At 35.6% G+C, this 19815-nt stretch overlaps 1 protein-coding gene across 1 annotated transcript in view; it reads right to left on the bottom strand.

The window, feature by feature from the left end:
* LOC129741703 (probable G-protein coupled receptor 158) overlaps positions 1-19815 on the bottom strand; it is a 351812-nt gene that overhangs the window by 101071 nt on the left and 230926 nt on the right. Inside the window, exons 4-6 of the mRNA XM_055733449.1 lie at positions 13136-13429; positions 12836-13010; positions 12373-12441 (exon numbers count right to left, since the gene is read on the bottom strand). Of these exons, the coding sequence (XP_055589424.1) occupies positions 12373-12441; positions 12836-13010; positions 13136-13429 (538 nt within the window). The remainder of the gene's footprint in view (positions 1-12372; positions 12442-12835; positions 13011-13135; positions 13430-19815) is intronic.

Raw genomic sequence — 19815 nt, 5'->3', positions numbered from 1 at the left:
TCTGTGTTTTGGCAAGGTTTTTCTCTAAATTTCTATGATTTTACTCAAAAATTATGTGATGATTTTCTATGACTCTGTTGCCATAAGTTTCATTGAAAATTCTTAAAATATTGGGTCTTTTTACTATTACTTGAGCAAAGTCAATACTTATCTTACCATATTTTTCCAATATAAAATTAGAAATTCGAAGTTTATATTGACAAAAAATTTAACTTTGCAAACACGTAAAAAATAGGGAAAACTGTGAAAATTCCCAAAATTCTGTGTTCTGTGGTACAGATTCTGTAATAAAAAAATTCTGTAAAATTACAGATTTTGCTTTGATTTCGGCAACGTTGGCTGCAAAATGTGAAAATTATGATGAACCAATGCGAAAGTGACTTTCAATGATGGATTTGTAAAGCCAACGATTTGTTTGTCTAAGTGAAATCAATAATATTTATTCTGAAATGATTTTTTTTTTCTAATTGAGAGATGAGAAATAGATATTGAATGGAAAACATAAAAAATTCAATTAGGAATGTTTTTTTTCCAAAAATTAAGTGCTTTTTAAATTTACTTTTGAATTACACGTCTGCAAAATTTCCCAGGCTCTATTCAACTCACATAGAAAATTCCGTCATATACATATGATGTTTTTTTTTCATTTACATCAAACTAGCTGACCCGGTGAACTTCGTTTTACCTGTTACTTAATAAATCGTTAGAAAATGGTTGATTCATTTACACATCTTTAACTTCTTCGTGCTCGTGAATCAGTTTTAATGAAGATCGTCTTCAAGTTGTTTGAGTTGTGTCCCATTTCTAGTTGAGTTTGTATGGGAGCCCTCCTTCCATTAAAGTAAGATCCTTAAAACTATTACACAAACCATCTTTTGCCCGAAAAGACCTCGGATACCAAATTTAACTTCATTCCAACCGTCTGTTTATACGCGATGGTGTTACAAAGAAAACGCCTCCATTTTTATATATAAGATGTGATGTAATTTTACAGTTTTTTTTCTAAGTGTGTAAAATACTGATTTTTAACACGAATTGCTTTATAACTTTGAAAAAACGATAATCCGTTTTCAACAAAAGATGCGCATGATGATTATCTACAATCTTGTTGACTAGTGATTTATTTTTGGAAAGAAATCATCCTGAAAAGATACAACGGAAAAACTGTTTTTTGTACACGGAAAATAATAAAAAGGTAAAATTAACCAGGATGGCAAGGTGAACGCTCGTGAAAGCTAAAAAGATAACTTCTACCTCTTCGAGGTGAAACTCAACTCACAGCGAGGTAAAATTAACCTGAATTAACCAGGTTTTAAAAAAGGTACAATTCACCTAAAAAAAGGCGAATCCAAAAAAGGTAAATCTTACCCCGTAGCGAGGTGAAATTCACCTGAATTGAGCTGAATAAAAGAGTATAATTCACCTAGTAAAAAAGTAAATCCAAATAAGGTAAATCTTACCTCGTAGCGAGGTGAAGTTGACCTGGACTGAGCTGAACAAAACAGAACAATTCATCTCGAAAAAAAGTAACTATTTGCCGAACCCGTTTATTGAGGTTAAGCCGTTTTGTCATTCAGGAACAAGTTTTGATTCGTGTCCAATATGTGAAAATCGGAAAAGAACGGCAAACGTTTTTTTTAGATTCAGATCAGCCCCCATATATCATTCCGGAGAAGCCGAACCTGACCAGATTAATCGAAGGAAAAGGACATGAATATTGCAGGAGGACGTAATGCAGATTCAGCGGAAGAACACGAAGAAGGTGACCGTGAGGAAGCAGGAGTATTTGTTAGGAGCAAAACGAAGATCACTGAGCCGAATCGCCACGAGCCTGGCAAAGAAAGTTACCCGAGACTTGGCTCAACAATTTTATAGTAAACGCGAAAAAGGTAAAATTGACCCTTTTCATAGACGAATGAGAAAAAGGTAAAATTTACCGAGAAAACTGGGTGGAAAAAATCACCTCGTAAAAAGGTAAATTTGACCTTTTTTTTATTTTCCGTGTAGGACCACACCAACCTCATGAAATCAAATTGCCTTCAATCGTTTAGTTTAAGAGATAAATGTTCGATGTTTTCGACAAAGTTACATGATTTATTATGTTCTACGATTTTGTATGCCTCTATTTAATCTCAGTTAGAAAATAATGTTGTTAAAGTTGGTCTAAAATATCAATTGAATCACACTTTAGCAAAAGGCGCAAATAATGGTTTCCCGGTAAATTTCAATTCTGTACAATGTACAATGGCTATGTTAAAAATGTGGTAGGAATACTTATAGGCCTTCGACTTGTAAAGTCTAATGAAATAATTGTGATCGATTATAACTTAAAGTATTTCCGTAATAGATTGAAAATTCAGATTTTGTTGCATGAAACGTTTACTATTTTATTTCCTTTCATACCGCGTAATACATGGGTAGTGCAAATCGATACGCCCTCATGCGAAAAGTGAACAATAAAGTTTTATATTGAAATTCCTTAAAATTTAGACATACTGTTTTTTACTGAACATTTAATGATGGATTCAATCGATTGTTGTGAAATCGTATGAAATTGATCGTACTTTAATTTATCAACGATTCATTTAAATGAGCGAGCACCCTAGATCAGCTGTATCGTATGCGACATATTTATCTTACCCCATACGTTTCGTCCGAATGACACGTTCCGGTTACAATGGCTATGTTAAAATGTGGAAGATCTACTTTTAGGCCTTCGACTTGTAAAGTTAATAAAATAATTGTAAGCGATTAAACTTAAAGTACTTCAGTAATAGATTGAAAATTCATATTTTGTTGCATGAGACGTTTACTATTTTGTTCCTTTTAATACCGCGTAATACAAGGGTAGTGCAAATTAATACGCACTAATGCGAAAAGTGAACATATTGAAATGCCTTAAAATTTAGATTTACTGTTTTTACTGAACATTCCATGATGGAATCAATCGATTGATGTGAAATCGTTTAAAATTGATCATAGGACTCTAATTTATCAACAATATATTTAAGTGAGCGAGCACCCTAGATCAACTGTATCGAATGCGACATATCTTGTCCCATACGTTTCATCCAAATGACACGTTCCGGTTTCGAGCATCGGGCAACGGAGTGGAAAATTTAATAAATGAATTACACATTGCAGTGGATTATCTAGCTGAGACGAAACGGAACCAGGGGTCAAATTGTGAACACGCGGGTTGACAAACCAACCGGGACATTCTTTCCGATTGTTGAATAATGATTGTTGCATTGATGCATCATCGTCGCGAATCAATTAAACTGAAGTCCTGGCACTTGATGATCCACTTTATTAGTGATTGAAAGCTTTCCGGTGGGTGGAGAACTTCATAAAACTGAATAATTTCATTGGTGGTTAAGAGTTAACATTCTTTAATCTTCAACATTTAATATGGAATCGGAAAAAAACTAATGTAGAGAAACAAAACAATTCGCATTTTCAAGTTTTATAGAAAAAAAAAACATTTTAATAAAAATTCTTCTTTCAGAAAAAACAACCACCATGATGATGGTGAAATCGTTCTGCCATGTCTGATAATAACATCTGCTGTAGAAAATGGCTTCAAATGGCTTTCATTTTGTTCCACGTCGAGGAAAAAAAATCAACTGAGCTATCGAATGAACTTTTTCCCGGTGCTGCTGTTCGCCTTCCGTAGAAATTGCCTTTAAATTGGAATGCATTAAGCTAGTTTGTTAGATGCTTTTCTTTATCGTTTTGCTTCTTCTCAACCCGCAGAAACCTAAGCTCTCAGTAGAACAGCAGAAGAAAACCGCAAAACCAACCGCTTCCATCCGATTAGAGGGGAACATCAGATACAACTTTTCGGCCTTCCACTCAGCCGGCACCGGATGGATTTCTTGTTTTCCTCATTTTTCCTTGTTTTTCGATGGCCCGCTTAAAGTTTTCACCGGGATGCGTGGGTGTGGCCAGCGATTGAGCTTATTTGCAGCTTGCCGCACCGGCCAGAACCCTGGTCTGGGGCGATCGAAATGAATATAATTACCGCATTTCGAAAATATCTGTACCAGGCGTTTGAACATGAATTTCAATTTAATATCACAAGCATAAAAATCGCACCAATTTGAATTAAATTTTGAACAATTTTGAACTCTGAATCAGGATTTTTTTTTAAAGGAAATTCTGAAATCCGAATATGAACTCTAAGTTGTTTTAATGAAATTGTTAAAAAAAAGGTGCAATATTCTTACACACTGTGCGAGGTTTAGTTGATCCAGATTAACGTGGTAGGTTTGTTTGGGCGTTTTACGGTTGAAAAATGAAGAAAATACTCCTTCTCAGCAGTTTGTTATCCTACAGTTTCAAACAAATGCTTAGCTGAAACCAGGGTAGAAGGACTTAACTGTGATCAGCGATTGGTGAAAATTGCTACATTTGGAACAGCTTTTATGGTTGATAAAAAATGACAAAAAGCATATTTGATTAAAAAAGAAAAATAGGCTTCGTCAAATTTTCTACTGTAATTTGTTTAAAATTTTTTTAATGGATAACTTAAGCATATATTAACATTTTTGATAAAACAATCGGCGCTGAAAACCAAACATATGAAAAAAGGGGGCGAAACAAAAATATATCTTCAAAATCAAGATTATTCCTGTGTATAAGTGGATAACAATCAATCAACTATTTGAAAAATAACTTACATTTTTCGGCAGGATTACATCGGAATTTTTAGGTTTATTTTTCGAGATTTTCTTCTAACACTTACAAATATTCCAAGTAAACAAAAGTTCCTCAAAAGAGTTCCTAGGGAGTTTTACCAGCCCATTCAATGTGTTGATATGCATTCTGTTCAGCCTAAAATTTTAAGGTATTATTGATACTTCAAAGTTCTAAAATCAAGCTATTAAGTCCTCTAAGAATACTCAAGATATCGTTGAACTTCCTTAAGAGAAAACTTAAAATAACACTTGAAATAAAAACGGAATAATTTACATTTTTTTACTTTCTCGCATTTTTTACATCCTTATTATCAGTTCTTTGAAAATCTACATATCTCCGATTTCCTCTGTAATTTTTTTTTTGATTTAACCAAGCATTATCGTAAACTCGGCGTAAAATTTACCCTTTATTAGGAACCGTAACGATCTGTCAAATAACGGGTCGTTTTGTCGGATTATTTTTACCCCTTGTTTTGAAAAGCTCGATTCCTTTCAAAAAGGGTTGTTTTAGATTTTGTCAAATCCAAAGCGTTACTTTTTGACCGGGAAACTGATAATCATGAGACAGATTGTAAGTATTTCATTTGAATTTTAGTTGTATTCTTTCAGAAATTATATTTTTTCGTAAAATTATTTCAGCACTGCACAGATCTGGATGAGTGCGACGATTACAAGACGATTGTTAAAACCAGAATCGCGATGGATTGAACGCTAACTTTTGGCTACCCCTTAAATTAAGGGAAATCCAGGCTATTTTATTTTAAAACCTGGCAAAATCCAGGCATTTGAATTCAAAATGTTGATTGAAAATCCGGGCAGATTTGGTCAAAACTCAGGAATAACTCAATGCAAATCTAGAAAAAAAAACTTGAATAAAAATTCTTTTTCATTAGCAGTTTTTAAATGGTATTTTTGGTATTTAGAACACAACTTGTTTTTTTATATGCTTTGGCTAATGAAATAAATAAATAAATCCGGGCAAAATCTGGGCTTTTTCAATGAAATTTTGTATTAAATATCCGGGCCAACCCTAATAAACCGGGCAATCTGGCAACCTTACCCTAAAGGCGTAAAATTGCCCCTTATTGGAACTTTGAAAAGTTTAAAGCGTTTTTATGTCCGGTAAATCTAATATATAAAGATGAGTTGGACTATATATGTTTGTATGCACCTTATACAAATCCACACCGCTTAACCGATCAGCCTGAAATTTGGTACAGTTATGTGTTTGGACCATGGTAAGGTTTTAGTAATAGTTTTGAGCCCCTCCCACCTAAGAAAAGGGATCCTCCCATACAACTTTCGTTTTTATTCACACGAATCAAAAGTCATGGCACTCATTTTTCCAACCGTTTTTCGTTTCCTTTGGCGGGGTTGTTTTCACCATCACCATGGGCTGGGCATTAGAAAAGACCATCCAGAGTTCACGTGTACTGGATAGCAAATCAATGCCTGCTAGCGATTTAAAAATTCATAGCGAAGTTTTTGGCGGGTTTTTTTTTCCTTCTACTGTTCAAAGCACGTGGTACTGGTACGAAGTATTTGATTGCAATAATGAGCCTTAATTAAGGATTGAAAAATACAATTACCCTGTTACGAATATATTGACTAGAATTTCAGGGGTTTTCAAAGTGCTCCCTACCGCCGCCCGGGGGCTTTGAGAGTCTACAAGGATACACAGTGAACCGAAAAGTGAACAGTGAATAACTATTTGGACTGGAGATGATTTATTTTCGATAACTGCAGGAAACTTTTAGTAAAACTTTCTACATTTAAGAAAAACTAATCATAAGACAGTATTCAATTAAAAAGCGAAAAAAGCACACATACAATTAAAATCATGCAAAATGAGTCTTAAGCATAGTTCAACAAGGTTCGGAAGTGTTTTATGGAAATTTTTAAGAGAATAAAACTTAAATATACCATTGTACAAGTAGATCATCCATTTTGAAAAGTGGGATAATCTCCAAAGGAGATTTTCATCGAATGGAGGATGGGAAAGATAGAAAATTATTTTGTCATTTGCATTTAAAAAATTAAAGGCCAAATCTATTCGAGCTTCTTAGAAAAAAGGTGGATTAAAAAAAGTTTTTCGTGATAGGGAAAGGGAAAAAAATTATTTTGAAATTCTATTGATAATCCTCAAAACCAATGTTCCGAATATCAATCATTTTCGATCAGCCATGTGTTACTGCATTCAGAGCAAAAAAATCGAAGCAGTCAATTTTTCCTTCTTCAACCAAATTATATAAACAATCATGCATGACAACGACGCTTCTGTATTTGAAACATTCTCGCAAAACATGATATGGTAAAGAAGGACGCAGACTATCAGCAACGAACGTCTCGATGGTGGTTGCCTTCCTTGATGGTTTTCAACCTTCTAGGATCACAACTGATGTGTATCAGTTCTGAGCGATGCGTAAAGGTTACAATATGATTTTTAATTTTTCGCTTTGCGTAGAAGAACAAAATCATTACTAAGTAACCGTAATGAACTGGCCAGCATGTGCTACGGCTTTTTTCCTGTCCGGTGGTCCTGGTATTCCTTCAGATTTTCCTTCTGATACATTCATGATCGTCTATCAATAACGAACATTATCAACAATGATGCGAGGATAGGCGTTATTGAATGATTGTGGGAACGACGTTCAAAACTTATCATCAAGTATGTCGAAAAGCCACGTGACGAATAGAAACGGTAGCCCTCGATGGGGCATAGTATTTTTTTATGTATCTAGTTAGTGTTGATGTTCGACAAATATTCAACGGATACGTTCACCACGTGCGTATCACAGCACTCGGAGGTGTAAGTATTCTAGCTTGAAACGAATCCTGATTGTTTTTCTTGAGCGATTTTCCGCACATTGCTCAAAACTATAAGCTTCATCAAAAAAAAAAAAAAAATTAAATCGATAAAAAGAGTGAATAATCTTAATAAAAACTTTCAAAAGACTTACAAAACATACGTGGCCAAATATGAGCCAAATTTCTTAAAATGATGAATTTAAAGCTTCCAACATTTCGAAAAATCAAACGACTCATTTTGATTTATATTTTTTGTGAACCCGAGCAAGGCCGGGTAAAATAAGCTAGTTAATCATAAAGAGAGATTGTGGTAAGTTTTAAGTTTTAAATTTAATTCTTTGAAATTTATTGGGTATAATTTTCATACATACAATTTTCATTCATCATGAAACCAGCAGTACGCAATCACAGACAAGACCCCAAATACAAATAAAAACACGGAGGAATCAATTTGAAGCCAGAATCTTTGTTGATTGAAAAGTAACTGGAAAGTTGTAATATTTGTTATTTTATTTTGAATTTTATCTTCTATCTTATTTCAGGGTACACTCCAAGAAATGTGGGACTTTTAATACGAACGATGAACAATAATACGAATACTAAAATTATGAGGAAAACAAGTTTTTATTTTGAAGAAAAATTATTATAAACAACATGCACATATTCCAATAAGGTCGGAACAAATTTAAATTTCTTTTTTTGTCAGTCCCCCTTCGATTTTTCAAAAATCTTGAAGGGGAAAATAAATAAAGTTCAAGATAAATTTTTCGAAAATTCAATCAATCTGAGGAGCGAAAGTCAAACTGTAGAGAATTGAAACTGTATCTGTATGAAACTTGTATTCGAGATTTTTTCTTATTTTCGATCTAGAATAACTTAAATAGCTTTTGTCCAATTTGTTCCAATTTAGGTTTAGGTTTAGGTTTATTTTTCATTTTCTCCCCCTTGTGATGTTTCAATTCCAAGTGGCAAAAGAAGGATTTCAAATTTGTTTCGGCCTAAACAAAATGAAACATTTTTTTTCATTTATCTCCTAGCAAACGAATTATCAATAACAGAATGCTCCTCCACCAAGCACAAGCATTTCTAATAAGGAGTAATTTTTATCCGCTATTGGCGCTATCAGGCTAAGTACCCCTTAAAAAGCGAAGGGACTTTATTAAGAAAAAGGAGTTTTCCCAGTCTTATTGAATAAAGGGTCAAAAGTATTCGTTAAGGGGTATCCAAAAGTTGGCGTGTAATCGCTGAGCCATAAGGGCATTTCTTTATCCAGGTTCATTTACAATTGGGAATCCGGAATCAAAAACATAGGGGCTGAAATCGTTCCTCGGCCTGTGAGAAGGCCCCATGGTCATGCCAAACTAAAGCCTATTTGTTTCAAGGGTCGCTCAATAACCTTTATGTATGAATGGAAATTTGACATAATTTGCTCTATTGAAACCGAAATATCCTTTAACTTGTATGCACATGTACCGATTGTTATACAATTAGGCAGGACCTTACTACTGATGTCGGAACCATACATCTAACACGCAGAAAAATATTTTGTAAAAAACATACAATACGAGTACAATTTTCATAATTTTGATTAAAAATAGGGGTTCGATTTCACCTTATCGTTTTGTTGAAATGATATAAACCTTTTTATAAAAATGAAGAATGTTTTTTTGCCATACAATAAAATGTTGGGTAAAAACCATATATTCTATTTGAGTCAAAATCAAAACAAAAACGGTTCTTAGTTACAAAATTTAAGCGGTTCGAAGTAACAAAAATGGATCAATTAATGAACAGCCGAAAATGTTGGTATAAATACTATTTCTAATTCAGATGGAATTTTCGAATAAAACTACGAATTTTATTATAACTAAGGTTTATTTCACAATCACGATTATTTTTTGTTGCAGGAAAGCCTGCATTGGATTGTTACCGAAATCATCTTTATCGAAACGCCCGTGCAGGTGGTAACTATACAGTTTGCGTTCTTCAGTGGCCTGAGAAACCTGATGGAAGAACGAGAAATTTGAATATATGTATTTGAAATTCAGAAATCGTTACCTTCAATATCGCAGCAGTTGGTCTGCAATTCCCCTGCTGTTATCTGGCTACTTTAGATGTTGTCCATCATCATGTTTAGTAATTTTTTCGGGAATCGACTTTTTCCTATCGTTTATTTTCATGTCCCATCAAGAAACACGATTATTGGAATAAGCTTGTTTTTAGATTAGAACAAACAAAATATTTATTTCCAGTGACTAAAAATTAGAAAGAAAAAATAACAAATTTTTTTCAATTGTTTTTTTCATCAAAACAACTGAAAAATATGCATTGAAAAGACAAAATAAAATAACAAAACGTTTTGTTAAACCAAACCGCTGTCTTTTTTCTGCGTAAACTAGTAAATCCATAAGTTTCGCTTTTTTTAATGAAAGACCGCTAACTTCCATAAATTTGTATAAAACTCACGAATTATTATTAGTCATTTGTCATTGTACGAAGGACTGCAAAGGTTAAAATCCCCTTACTCATACTGCCTCAGGGGGGGTTCTCATTATGCCTCCACAGTGGCTGGTTTTCAGCTTTTGGCAAAAATTTTTAAAATGCATTTTTTAACGTTTTCATCTAGTTTTTCACGTTTCAGCCCGTTAAGGAATAGGCTTTTCAAGTGTCTGAACACGAAACAATAATGTAACCTCCATATTATAGCTCTTTTCTATGGTTAAACAACCGTTTTCCTTAAGGTGGCCATTATGCCCCCATCTCCCCTAGAGACTAACAAACAACTTTGAATAAGTTCAATACCGGCTTTTCTGGGCGTGCATTTTCACGCATCATATGTGTTTCTATTCAGTGCTTCATTCAAGTTTGAAGCAATAAGAAAAAAACAGCGTTACGCTTAAAATTTTGGTTACGCAAATTATAAATGTGTTAAGAATTTTCAACATCCATTTCCTCGAAACTCGTCAAATAGTAATACGACCTTTTCATAACTGACTCATAGTTGGTTATTTTGTTTTGTTTACATTGCAGTTTCTTCTTGACAGTTCTATCTGGTGTTCTTGGAGACATCTGGTGGCTCAACCTAAAAAAAAAAACAGCAGTGATGTCAATTGAATTTGTCGTTCATCAATGCGAAAAGACACATCTCTGTTAAATAGCTAATAACTTTTTTGCCTAATAAGAAACGAAGTTACGGTCTTCGATGAAGTTGTTCAACGGAAAATTTCCCTAAGGAATTTTATAAATTGGCACAAAAACTGTCAGCTGGCTCGGTTCCACCGCAGAAACAAAAACGATGTTGATTTTTCAGTACTAAATATTCAATTTTTCCATACAAACCTAAAAGTTCAAATTTACTCATGTAAACGATACTTAAAAATTCTACAAAAAATCATGGATGAGTTTTGGACCAAGACGAAGCTTTTAAGACCCCAGGGTTTGAGAAATTCAAAAATAACCCCAAATCGACTCAGTCTAACATTACATTCTCTTTTTGGAACTCACATTTAGAGGTCACGTAAAATGCACATATAAACAACTTTTGCAAAGCTCATTAATAAGGACAAATATGTACGTAATTCACTAATATGAATAGGGCTTTTTAAAGTCACTTACAGTGCACAGAAAGATCCTTCTTGCAACTTTAATGTACGTTATTGAGTCCATATAAAGCTCTCAAGAGAATTGGGCAAATGTTTCTCTTTGGTCAGCTAATATGTAATTTTGAAAACCTTTATTTAAGTAAATGCGTGAATTTTTAAACAAATTGTGAGAGAAAATTCTGACGATAGCCAATCATTCATTTTTTAACATGTAAAAAACAGGGTGGTGCTAGGATATCAAATCAAATGTGAACCAAAGCCTCGGTGGCCATCTTTAGGTTCCCGTACCCTAGGCCGTTGTCGGTCCACACGTTATCAAAAAAGCCCCAGCGGACTGAAAATGGTAGCTCACTGGGTAGACCCGGGTCCCTCATTTTCATGGCTCAGTAATAAACGGGCAAAAAACATTCCAGAGAGAGAGCATTTTTAATCAAAAGTTTTCGTTCATCATTAAACTTTGTTGTTGTTCTGCACCCACGAAAAACAAGGAAAAAAGCTGCTGCACGAAGTTTTGTTTGTCGGCTTCGACAGATGGAAAAAGGTAGGGGAGAGTGCAAAAAAAAAAAACATAAGAGAATGGAAAACAGTTCCAAAGTTGAACGCTTCGATAGATCGTTGGGTATCATTTCGAGTTTTTCTTGCGAAAGGCCTCCAGCCTTCTCGAAACGCACCAACCAACCAATACACAATATGGTTGGCAGACGAAAATAAACTTAAATGGCGACCGTTAAAAGCATCAACTTTTGGCGGTTGTTGGCTGTGGGGAAAATGTTTTTCCTGGAAATTTTTTCGAAGCATAAAATAGAGTTGGGGCCGATATAATTCAAAGCATTTTTAACGAACTTCAAACATGTTCAGCACGTTTGTGTTTTGTCCCCATGGAGTCTTCCCCCTCTAGACCTCCCCTAGAGATGTCATGCACAGCTTGATGGGTTGATGGCATTTTTAACTCTTTTTTCACCTCTGGAAATGTTTGTGTTGACACATTGAGCAACATGTCATCACATAATGTTCGAAGAGGGGAATAAAAAAAGCTCATTTATGCTGACTCCGACTCGATGGTGGTTGTTGGTGTGTTGGCTGCATAAGCTTTGTCGTTTGGGGTGCTTTAATTTAGTGCTTTGGGGTCGATTTATCGTTGAAGTGAAATTTAATATTTTGTTTCACATAAACACACAGTGAAGTAGACACAAATATATCAACACATTTGTAATGTGTTTGATTAACTGTAAATGTGTTTGATGTATAGAATGTTTACTTACCGCTAGATACAACAGTAGAATTCCTAATAAAATTGTTTCTAAAATGGTCCACATCCCCGTTGCAATGGTCTGAAACGGAAGAGAAAGACAGATTATTTCTGATATTGATATTGAAAAAAAATGTATTTTTTGTCATTTCGGTCATTTTTGTAAGTTTTGTAATTGTTGTATTTTTTGTCATTTTTTTCATGTTTGTCATTTTTGTCTTTTTTGTCATGTTGTCATTTTTGTCATTTTTGTCATTTTTTTCATTTTTGTCATTTTTGTCATTTTTGTAATTTTTGTCATTTTTGTCATTTTTGTTAATTTTGTCATACCGTATCTTTTTCAGTACGCAGATGCTTCCTAAACTTTATCGCAAAACACGTTTCATTCAGTTTCACGAAGTAGATACCAAAATTTTTACACTGCTCTTATCTACCAGATAATGAAATTTGGCACGGCACTATCGGCGAGCACTTACCTTGCACTTTCGTTGACGGAACACGATTAACGCTAACACTAAACAACAAAGCATGCACGCTCCCAAAATAGCACCAATGGTGGCCTTCATCAACGTTTCCGTGCTGAAGTCCTCATCCGGTCGGCTGCAACTTCCGGCCGAATTGCATTCACACGCACTTGGGCATGGAATACAGCTGCAGAGTAGAGAAACGAGAGACACAAAATGCGTTGGTCAGAGCATTGATGATGATTGCCTCAAAAAGGTACCAAACTATCGGACCCAGTAGTTTGGTCCTTGTGGACATGGTCAAATGCTCACCTCAAGTTTGTCAGATTCGACTCGCTTTTGTCCGATGTGAAGCCTTGGAAGGACTCGTTTGGAATGTAGAACCCATCGCGACACACGCAGGTGTATTTACCTCGAACCGGACCGGCCAGGCCACTCCCAGGGTCCTCCGTTCCGGATCCGCCACCCACGCCGACGGATTCGCTCATATCGGACATCAAACAGAAGGTAGACTCCCGGTCGCACGAATGGCGCCTGCCAAATATCGCCTCCAGGGCATCGTTGCACTGGTCCACATCGGCAGCAATGAAGGCCGATGCCACAATCCTAGGGAGAGGGATAAAATGAAACAAGATAAGCGAAATTCCGAAATTTGGGATGACTTTTTTTTCCTAATTATTATTCTGGCTTATAACGAATAACACTAGCTAACAGCACCTTCCCGGAATTCTTGTTCTATTTTTCCACTCCATGTATTCGAATGATTAAAATTGCTCTGTATTTTTCCATACATCTCTGAATCTTTTCAATAATCAATTCAATTTCAACAGTTTGAAATACCATGGTCCATAGGTTATTTTCATTCAATTTCTAAACAACTCTCATAAACAAATGACTTAAAAACACCCAAACAACCAAAAGTTCGGATATCACTTTAAGAACGAGCTTAAATGGTGATACGGTAAAAATTTGGTCAATATCAACTTGACGTATTTCTTTCAATTTTGCATTTAAAAAACCTGAACACCCCTCATGTTGAAGGTGTGTGTGTAGAATGTTGCTCCTATTTTGATTTTGGAATTCACTCTTCAGTTGTTTAAATGCCGTCCAAGGAAGAAGAGCAGCGTATCAAAATTTTGCTCGCGCATCGCGAAAATCCGAGCTACTCGCACGCAAAGCTGGCAAAATCGCTAAAAGTTGCCAAATCAACCGTTACAAATGTAAATAAAGTGTTTGGGGAACGTTTGTCGACAGCCAGGAAGTCTGGATAGAGGGGAAATCAAAAACCGGAAGCCGCTGAGACGACAAAGAGAGTTGCCGGTAGTTTCAAGCGGAACCCTAGCCTCTCTCTCCGAGATACCGCAAATAAGCTGGGTGTATCGTCTACAACCGTGCATCGAGCCAAAAAACGAGCCGGACTATCGACTTACAAGAAGGTAGTGACTCCAAATCGAGATGATAAACAAAATACGACGACCAAAGCGCGATCCCGGAGGCTGTACACGACGATGCTGACGAAGTTTGACTGCGTGGTAATGGACGACGAAACCTACGTCAAAGCCAACTACAAGCAACTTCCGGGACAGGAGTTTTATACGGCAAAAGGAAGGGGAAAGGTAGCAGATATTTTCAAGCACATGAAACTGTCAAAGTTCGCGAAGAAATATCTGGTTTGGCAAGCCATCTGTACCTGTGGCTTGAATAGCAGCATTTTCATAGCTTCCGGGACTGTCAACCAAGAAATTTACGTGAAAGAGTGTTTGAATAAACGTCTGCTTCCTTTCCTGAAGAAACACGGTTGTTCCGTACTGTTTTGGCCGGATTTGGCATCTTGCCATTACGGTAAAAAGGCCATGGAGTGGTACGCCGCCAATAACGTGCAGGTGGTTCTCAAGGACAAGAACCCTCCCAATACGCCAGAGCTCCGCCCAATTGAGAAATACTGGACTATTGTCAAGCGGAACTTAAAGAAGACCAAAAAAACAGCTAAGGACGAGCAGCAGTTCAAGGCAAAATGGCTTTCTGCGGCGAAGAAGGTGGACAAGGTGTCTATACAAAATCTAATGGCAGGGGTTAAGCGTAAGGCCCGGAAATTCGGATTTGGAAAAGCAGAAGCCTAACAGAATATTTTTCCTGAATTTCAACTAATTAAACTTACTCAAAGTATTATCAAAATATCGTTAAAAAATTGATTTTCTACAAATTTGTAAAATATCTGTGTAAAAATTTCTAGTTATGTATCTGTAATCTATACATACAGATTCTTGATTTGAAAATTTCGTAAAAATATGTATGATTACAGAAAAATCTGTATATGCTGCGCTGATCATGAAGTCTGTTTAATGAATTCTGGTCGAAATAGGTCGAAACAAGTTTAAACGAATTGACCTTTCTCTTTCTGATTGACTTCGATCGATGGTCGAAAAGAATCCTGCTGCTGAGTTGGATCGGTTTTGACTAGTTTCAATTCAACTTGCTTCATTGAACAGCGACCTGACTAGTTTCGACCAAAACATTGGCTCATTGAACAACTACCAGTCGACAGAAATCAATAGAAACCAATTTCTACTTACGAAAGAAAGAATCTAATTTTGAGTATAAAGAAGCTATCTGGAAAGATATTAACTTTATTTATTTTGTTGTATGTATTTAATTTAACACTTAAAAATAACACATTCAAACTCTTTTTTAACCTGCGAACATGAAAATTGAAAAATATGAGAGGAGAGGGTATTTATCAGCGTAACGTTATTTTCTGAGGGGGGCGGGTGCGTCGCAGTGTTACGATTTGTGACATACGGGGGGTGGGGGGAGAGTGTCAAAAAAGCATTTTATTGCGTTTCGTAATTAATGGAGCCTGCTTTACCCCTACACCCAAAATAATTTTCAAGTGACATCTGTAGTAAATTCTCGCCATACGTAATTTCATTTGAATTTTAAGTGATGGGTCAAGTGAATTCACTTAAGTGACCGGTCAAGTGAATTACACTATGACGTTCGAGTGAAATTTATCTGAGTTTCTAAGTAAGTTTCTAGTTAATTATCTCTCGCGTTTTTAAATAAAAGAACATTTATAGAACAGCACTACGATTTCAAATACTTACATTACAAAATACGCCATAAATTTATGGCGAAAGGAAAATTCCATCGTAATCCCAAGGCAGATCGGATACTGCGGATAGTGGGACTTCTAAATCTTCCCTGCTGCAATCACTGGATCCTTGTTTTTAAGTGAAAAATCATGTGTATTTTAAGAGTGAATTTGGGTTCAGTGTATCGTAATTTACATTTTTTTTTGTTATTTTTAAATTTACATAAGTCATTTTCACTAAAAAAAACTAAAAAGAACCATGAAAAAGTAATAATGATACTTTGCTCTGAAATTCCTATCGAGGCGGCTGTCTTTTATGTTCTTTCAGTGATTGTGAGTTTCTTTTTAGAATCCACTTCTGTGATACCTACAATGTTTTCAAAGTACAATCAAATTGTTGTTGAATCCAATGGAATCTTTTGATTGCTTCAATACAATAGAATTATTCAATCTTGTAGCCCCAAAACACATTTTAGATTCAAAATCGAATTTTATAATCGCATTTGAGAGCCAAATGAAAAAAAAGGTTAAAAGAGTTATATTGCTTCGATGTGCGTAGAAATTAAAATTTATGCGTCCATTTTCTACTCAAACATTTTACAAAATGTATGTGGATTTGCTCAAGAATAAATTACTATTTTATTTTAGAAAGTATTGGATATTCTAAAAAAAATGTGTTTCAAATCAATCAAAATCGTACAGCTTTTTTAAAAAACTGTACTCAAACACCCTCTGTTAAATTTTATTAATAAGTTCTCGAGTGGTCCCCAAGTATTAAATATATAAAAGCCTGTCTCCCCCTTCTTCTCCTCCCATTGGGGAAAGAGAGTGGTCTCAAAACATAAAAAATAACATTCTCGTGCGTTAATCCTTTTCCATGTGAAATTTGGTTCCATTTCTTTAACACGTTCGTCGCCACGCTCATTTTGGTTCTTTTACTAGCTGGGCCCAAAGAAATCCTCGGAGCGAGAAAGCAAATACCGAAAACTCCACTATTTGCAACGTATGGCTAAACTGAGCGGCTAACTTGAGTACGAGAGCGTCACAAGTTTTTGATGTGACGGGGCCTCCCAAGAAATACACGACGAAAGTGTTAATACGTTCTTGAGTTGTGCAAAAAATTGAATGCGAGTCTCCCTCCTCCTTTCCAATATCCCCAATGGAAAAATGGAGGGGTTTCAAATAACCATGTACCCATTTATCATTTCACATGCTCTTCCAGGCCAAATTTGGTTCCATTTGCTTGGTTAGTTCTCAAATTTTGCAAAAATAATGTAAAGGAGTTCCTTCCTCATTCCTATCTCCCAATTGAAAAGAAAGAGTGGTACCAAATATCAACAGAAACCGTTTTCCTTCTACCTTTTTATTGTTCTCGAGATATGCAATATAAATTGTTTGGAAGGCAACTCCTTCCTTCCTTTCTTCCCAATGGAAGAAAGGTGGAGTCTCAAATTATCATAAAAATATTCCTTAATTTGAATTTCCTCACATGCTTAATTTGGTTCCATAAACTTGAGAAGTTTTCAAGTTATGGTAAAAAAATGTACTGGAGCCCCACTCTCTCTTCCAAGCTTCTTACTGGAAGGGATGAGGGATAACAAAGATTCACGGAAACATTTATCATACCTCTATCAAAACTCTAATACCATCCAGTGCTAAATTTGGCTCCATTTGCGTTTTTTCTTCAGATATACATTTTTTTTTAAATTAAAGCCCTCCTCTCCCTCTCCTCTTTCCCCATTAAAAAGAGAGAGCGGTCTCAAAAAATCATGAATACATTTCTCGTACCAAAATACTCTCCAATGCCAAATTTGGTTCCATTTGCTTGATTGGTTTTTAAGTTATGTGAAAAACTGTAAAAGAAGCCCTCTCTTCCCTTCCTGTTACCCTACTTGAAAAAGGGAGGGGTCTCAAATAATCACAGAATATTTTTCGTCCCGAAATATCCTCCCATGCCAAATTTGGTACCATATGCTTGATCGGTTCTCGAGTTATGCAAACATGTGTCTTTTATTTGAGAAGCCCCCTCCCCCTTTTTGTGAGGGGTTTCAAACCATAATAGGACCCTTCCGCGGCCTCCAATACCACCACCTGTCAGGTTTTATGTAAATCGGTTCAGTAGTTTCTGAGGCTATAGGGAATAGACAGACCGATAGACCGGCAGAAATCAATTTTTATATACGCTCCGTGTTCGACCAGACCGAACTGAACGCCATGAACCTAATTTAGAGATGATTCAGTTCAAAGTTCACAGCTCTACCAATCGCTACCATTTCATAAAACATTTTATTAAATCACTAGCTGACCCGGTGTGCTTTGCTACACCTTTCAAAATCAAATGATATTTTAAAAAATTATTCAAATTTTTATTGTTTTATTATTTTTGCTCATAATTTATAAGCAACCGCTATAAAATGAGAGCTGCAGCTGGAGTTTCGAATTGCAACACAAAGATAACTCAAACGAATATTCTAAATCTTGCTATATAAAGTTGTGTTAAAGATCTGATAATTTGAAGCTGTCTGGACGGTCTCAAATTAATCGTACGCAAACAATCTAACTTATAAAATATGGTTGTTTTTCCTTGATATGTTCTGGATTTATGCTGGAAAACTGATAAGAGAGCCCCTCCCCGGTCCTTACCTTCACTCCCTGCTGAATGGAGGTCGTGATTTTTAATAATCATACCTAATTTTTTCGTTCCCAAAAATCCTCTTATATAAAATATATATCCATTGGTTGATAAGTTTTTAAGCTTTACAACAAAATTTAAATGAACCCTCCTCCTTTCTTCCCCTATCTACTCTGTGAAGTGTAAGGATCTATAACAATCGTAGAAACATATCCCGTAATCAAGTACCTTTCTAAGCCATATTTGTTTCCATTTGTTGGCTTCGTTAGCATAAATTGAGAACTTATGCTAACAAAATTGTATTGGGCTCACCTCCCTCCTCCTATGTACCTACTCACTGAAAGGAGGATGGTGTGTCAGATAATCATAGAATCATACCAAAATGATTTTCCATGTTAAGTTTTGTCCATTTCTCGGATTTTGTAAAAAAAAAGTTAAATGTAAGCCTCCTCTTCCCTTCCTATATTCCCAATTCTATCATCCTACTGCAAGAAAGAAATTGTTTCACATAGATAAAATAGTTTTCGTACTCAAATACTTTTTGATGCCAAATTGGGTTTTATTTGGTCGATAAATTCTCGAGTTATGCAGGTGGGGCTTCAATTTATGATAGAAACATTTCTCGAATCTAAATACCCTCATATGCCAAATATGGTTCAATTTGCTCGACCAACTCTCCAGTTATACTGAAAATTGTAAGGGAGACCTCTCCTCCCCCTTTTCATCCACCTCTTTGAAGGAGTGAGGGATACCAAATATTCAAAGAAGCATTTCTCGTACCCAAATATCGTTCCATGCCAAATTTGGTTCCATTTGCTGTTGTAGTTTTTTAGTTATGATGTAAAAATTGTATGAAACTCCCCTCCCTCTTTCCTTTCTCCCCACTGGAAGAAGGAAGGGTTCTCAAACAATCATTAGAACATGTCACGTTCCCAAATACCCGCCCATGTCAAATTTGGTTCCATTTGCTTAATTAGTTATTGAGTTGTGAAAAAAATTGTAAAAAAGGCCCCTCCCCCCTTTATTTCTCCCTACTGGAAAGAGGGATGGGTCTCAAATAATCTTAGAAATATTTTTCGTATCCAAATACCCTCCCATGCCAAATTTGGTTCCATTTGCTTTATTAGTTTTTGAGTTATGTAAAAAAATATGAAAGAGGCCCCCTCCCCCTTTCTACAAAAAAGGGGGAGGGGTCTCAAATAATCATTGAAATATTTTTCGTATCCCAATACCTTCCCGTGCCAAATTTGGTTCCAATATCTTGATTAG

Source organism: Uranotaenia lowii, chromosome 2, assembly GCF_029784155.1.
Source record: "Uranotaenia lowii strain MFRU-FL chromosome 2, ASM2978415v1, whole genome shotgun sequence".
Classification (NCBI taxonomy): Eukaryota; Metazoa; Arthropoda; class Insecta; order Diptera; family Culicidae; genus Uranotaenia; species Uranotaenia lowii.
Note: the sequence above shows the minus strand (reverse complement) of the source record. Positions and strands in the feature narration are given on the sequence as shown.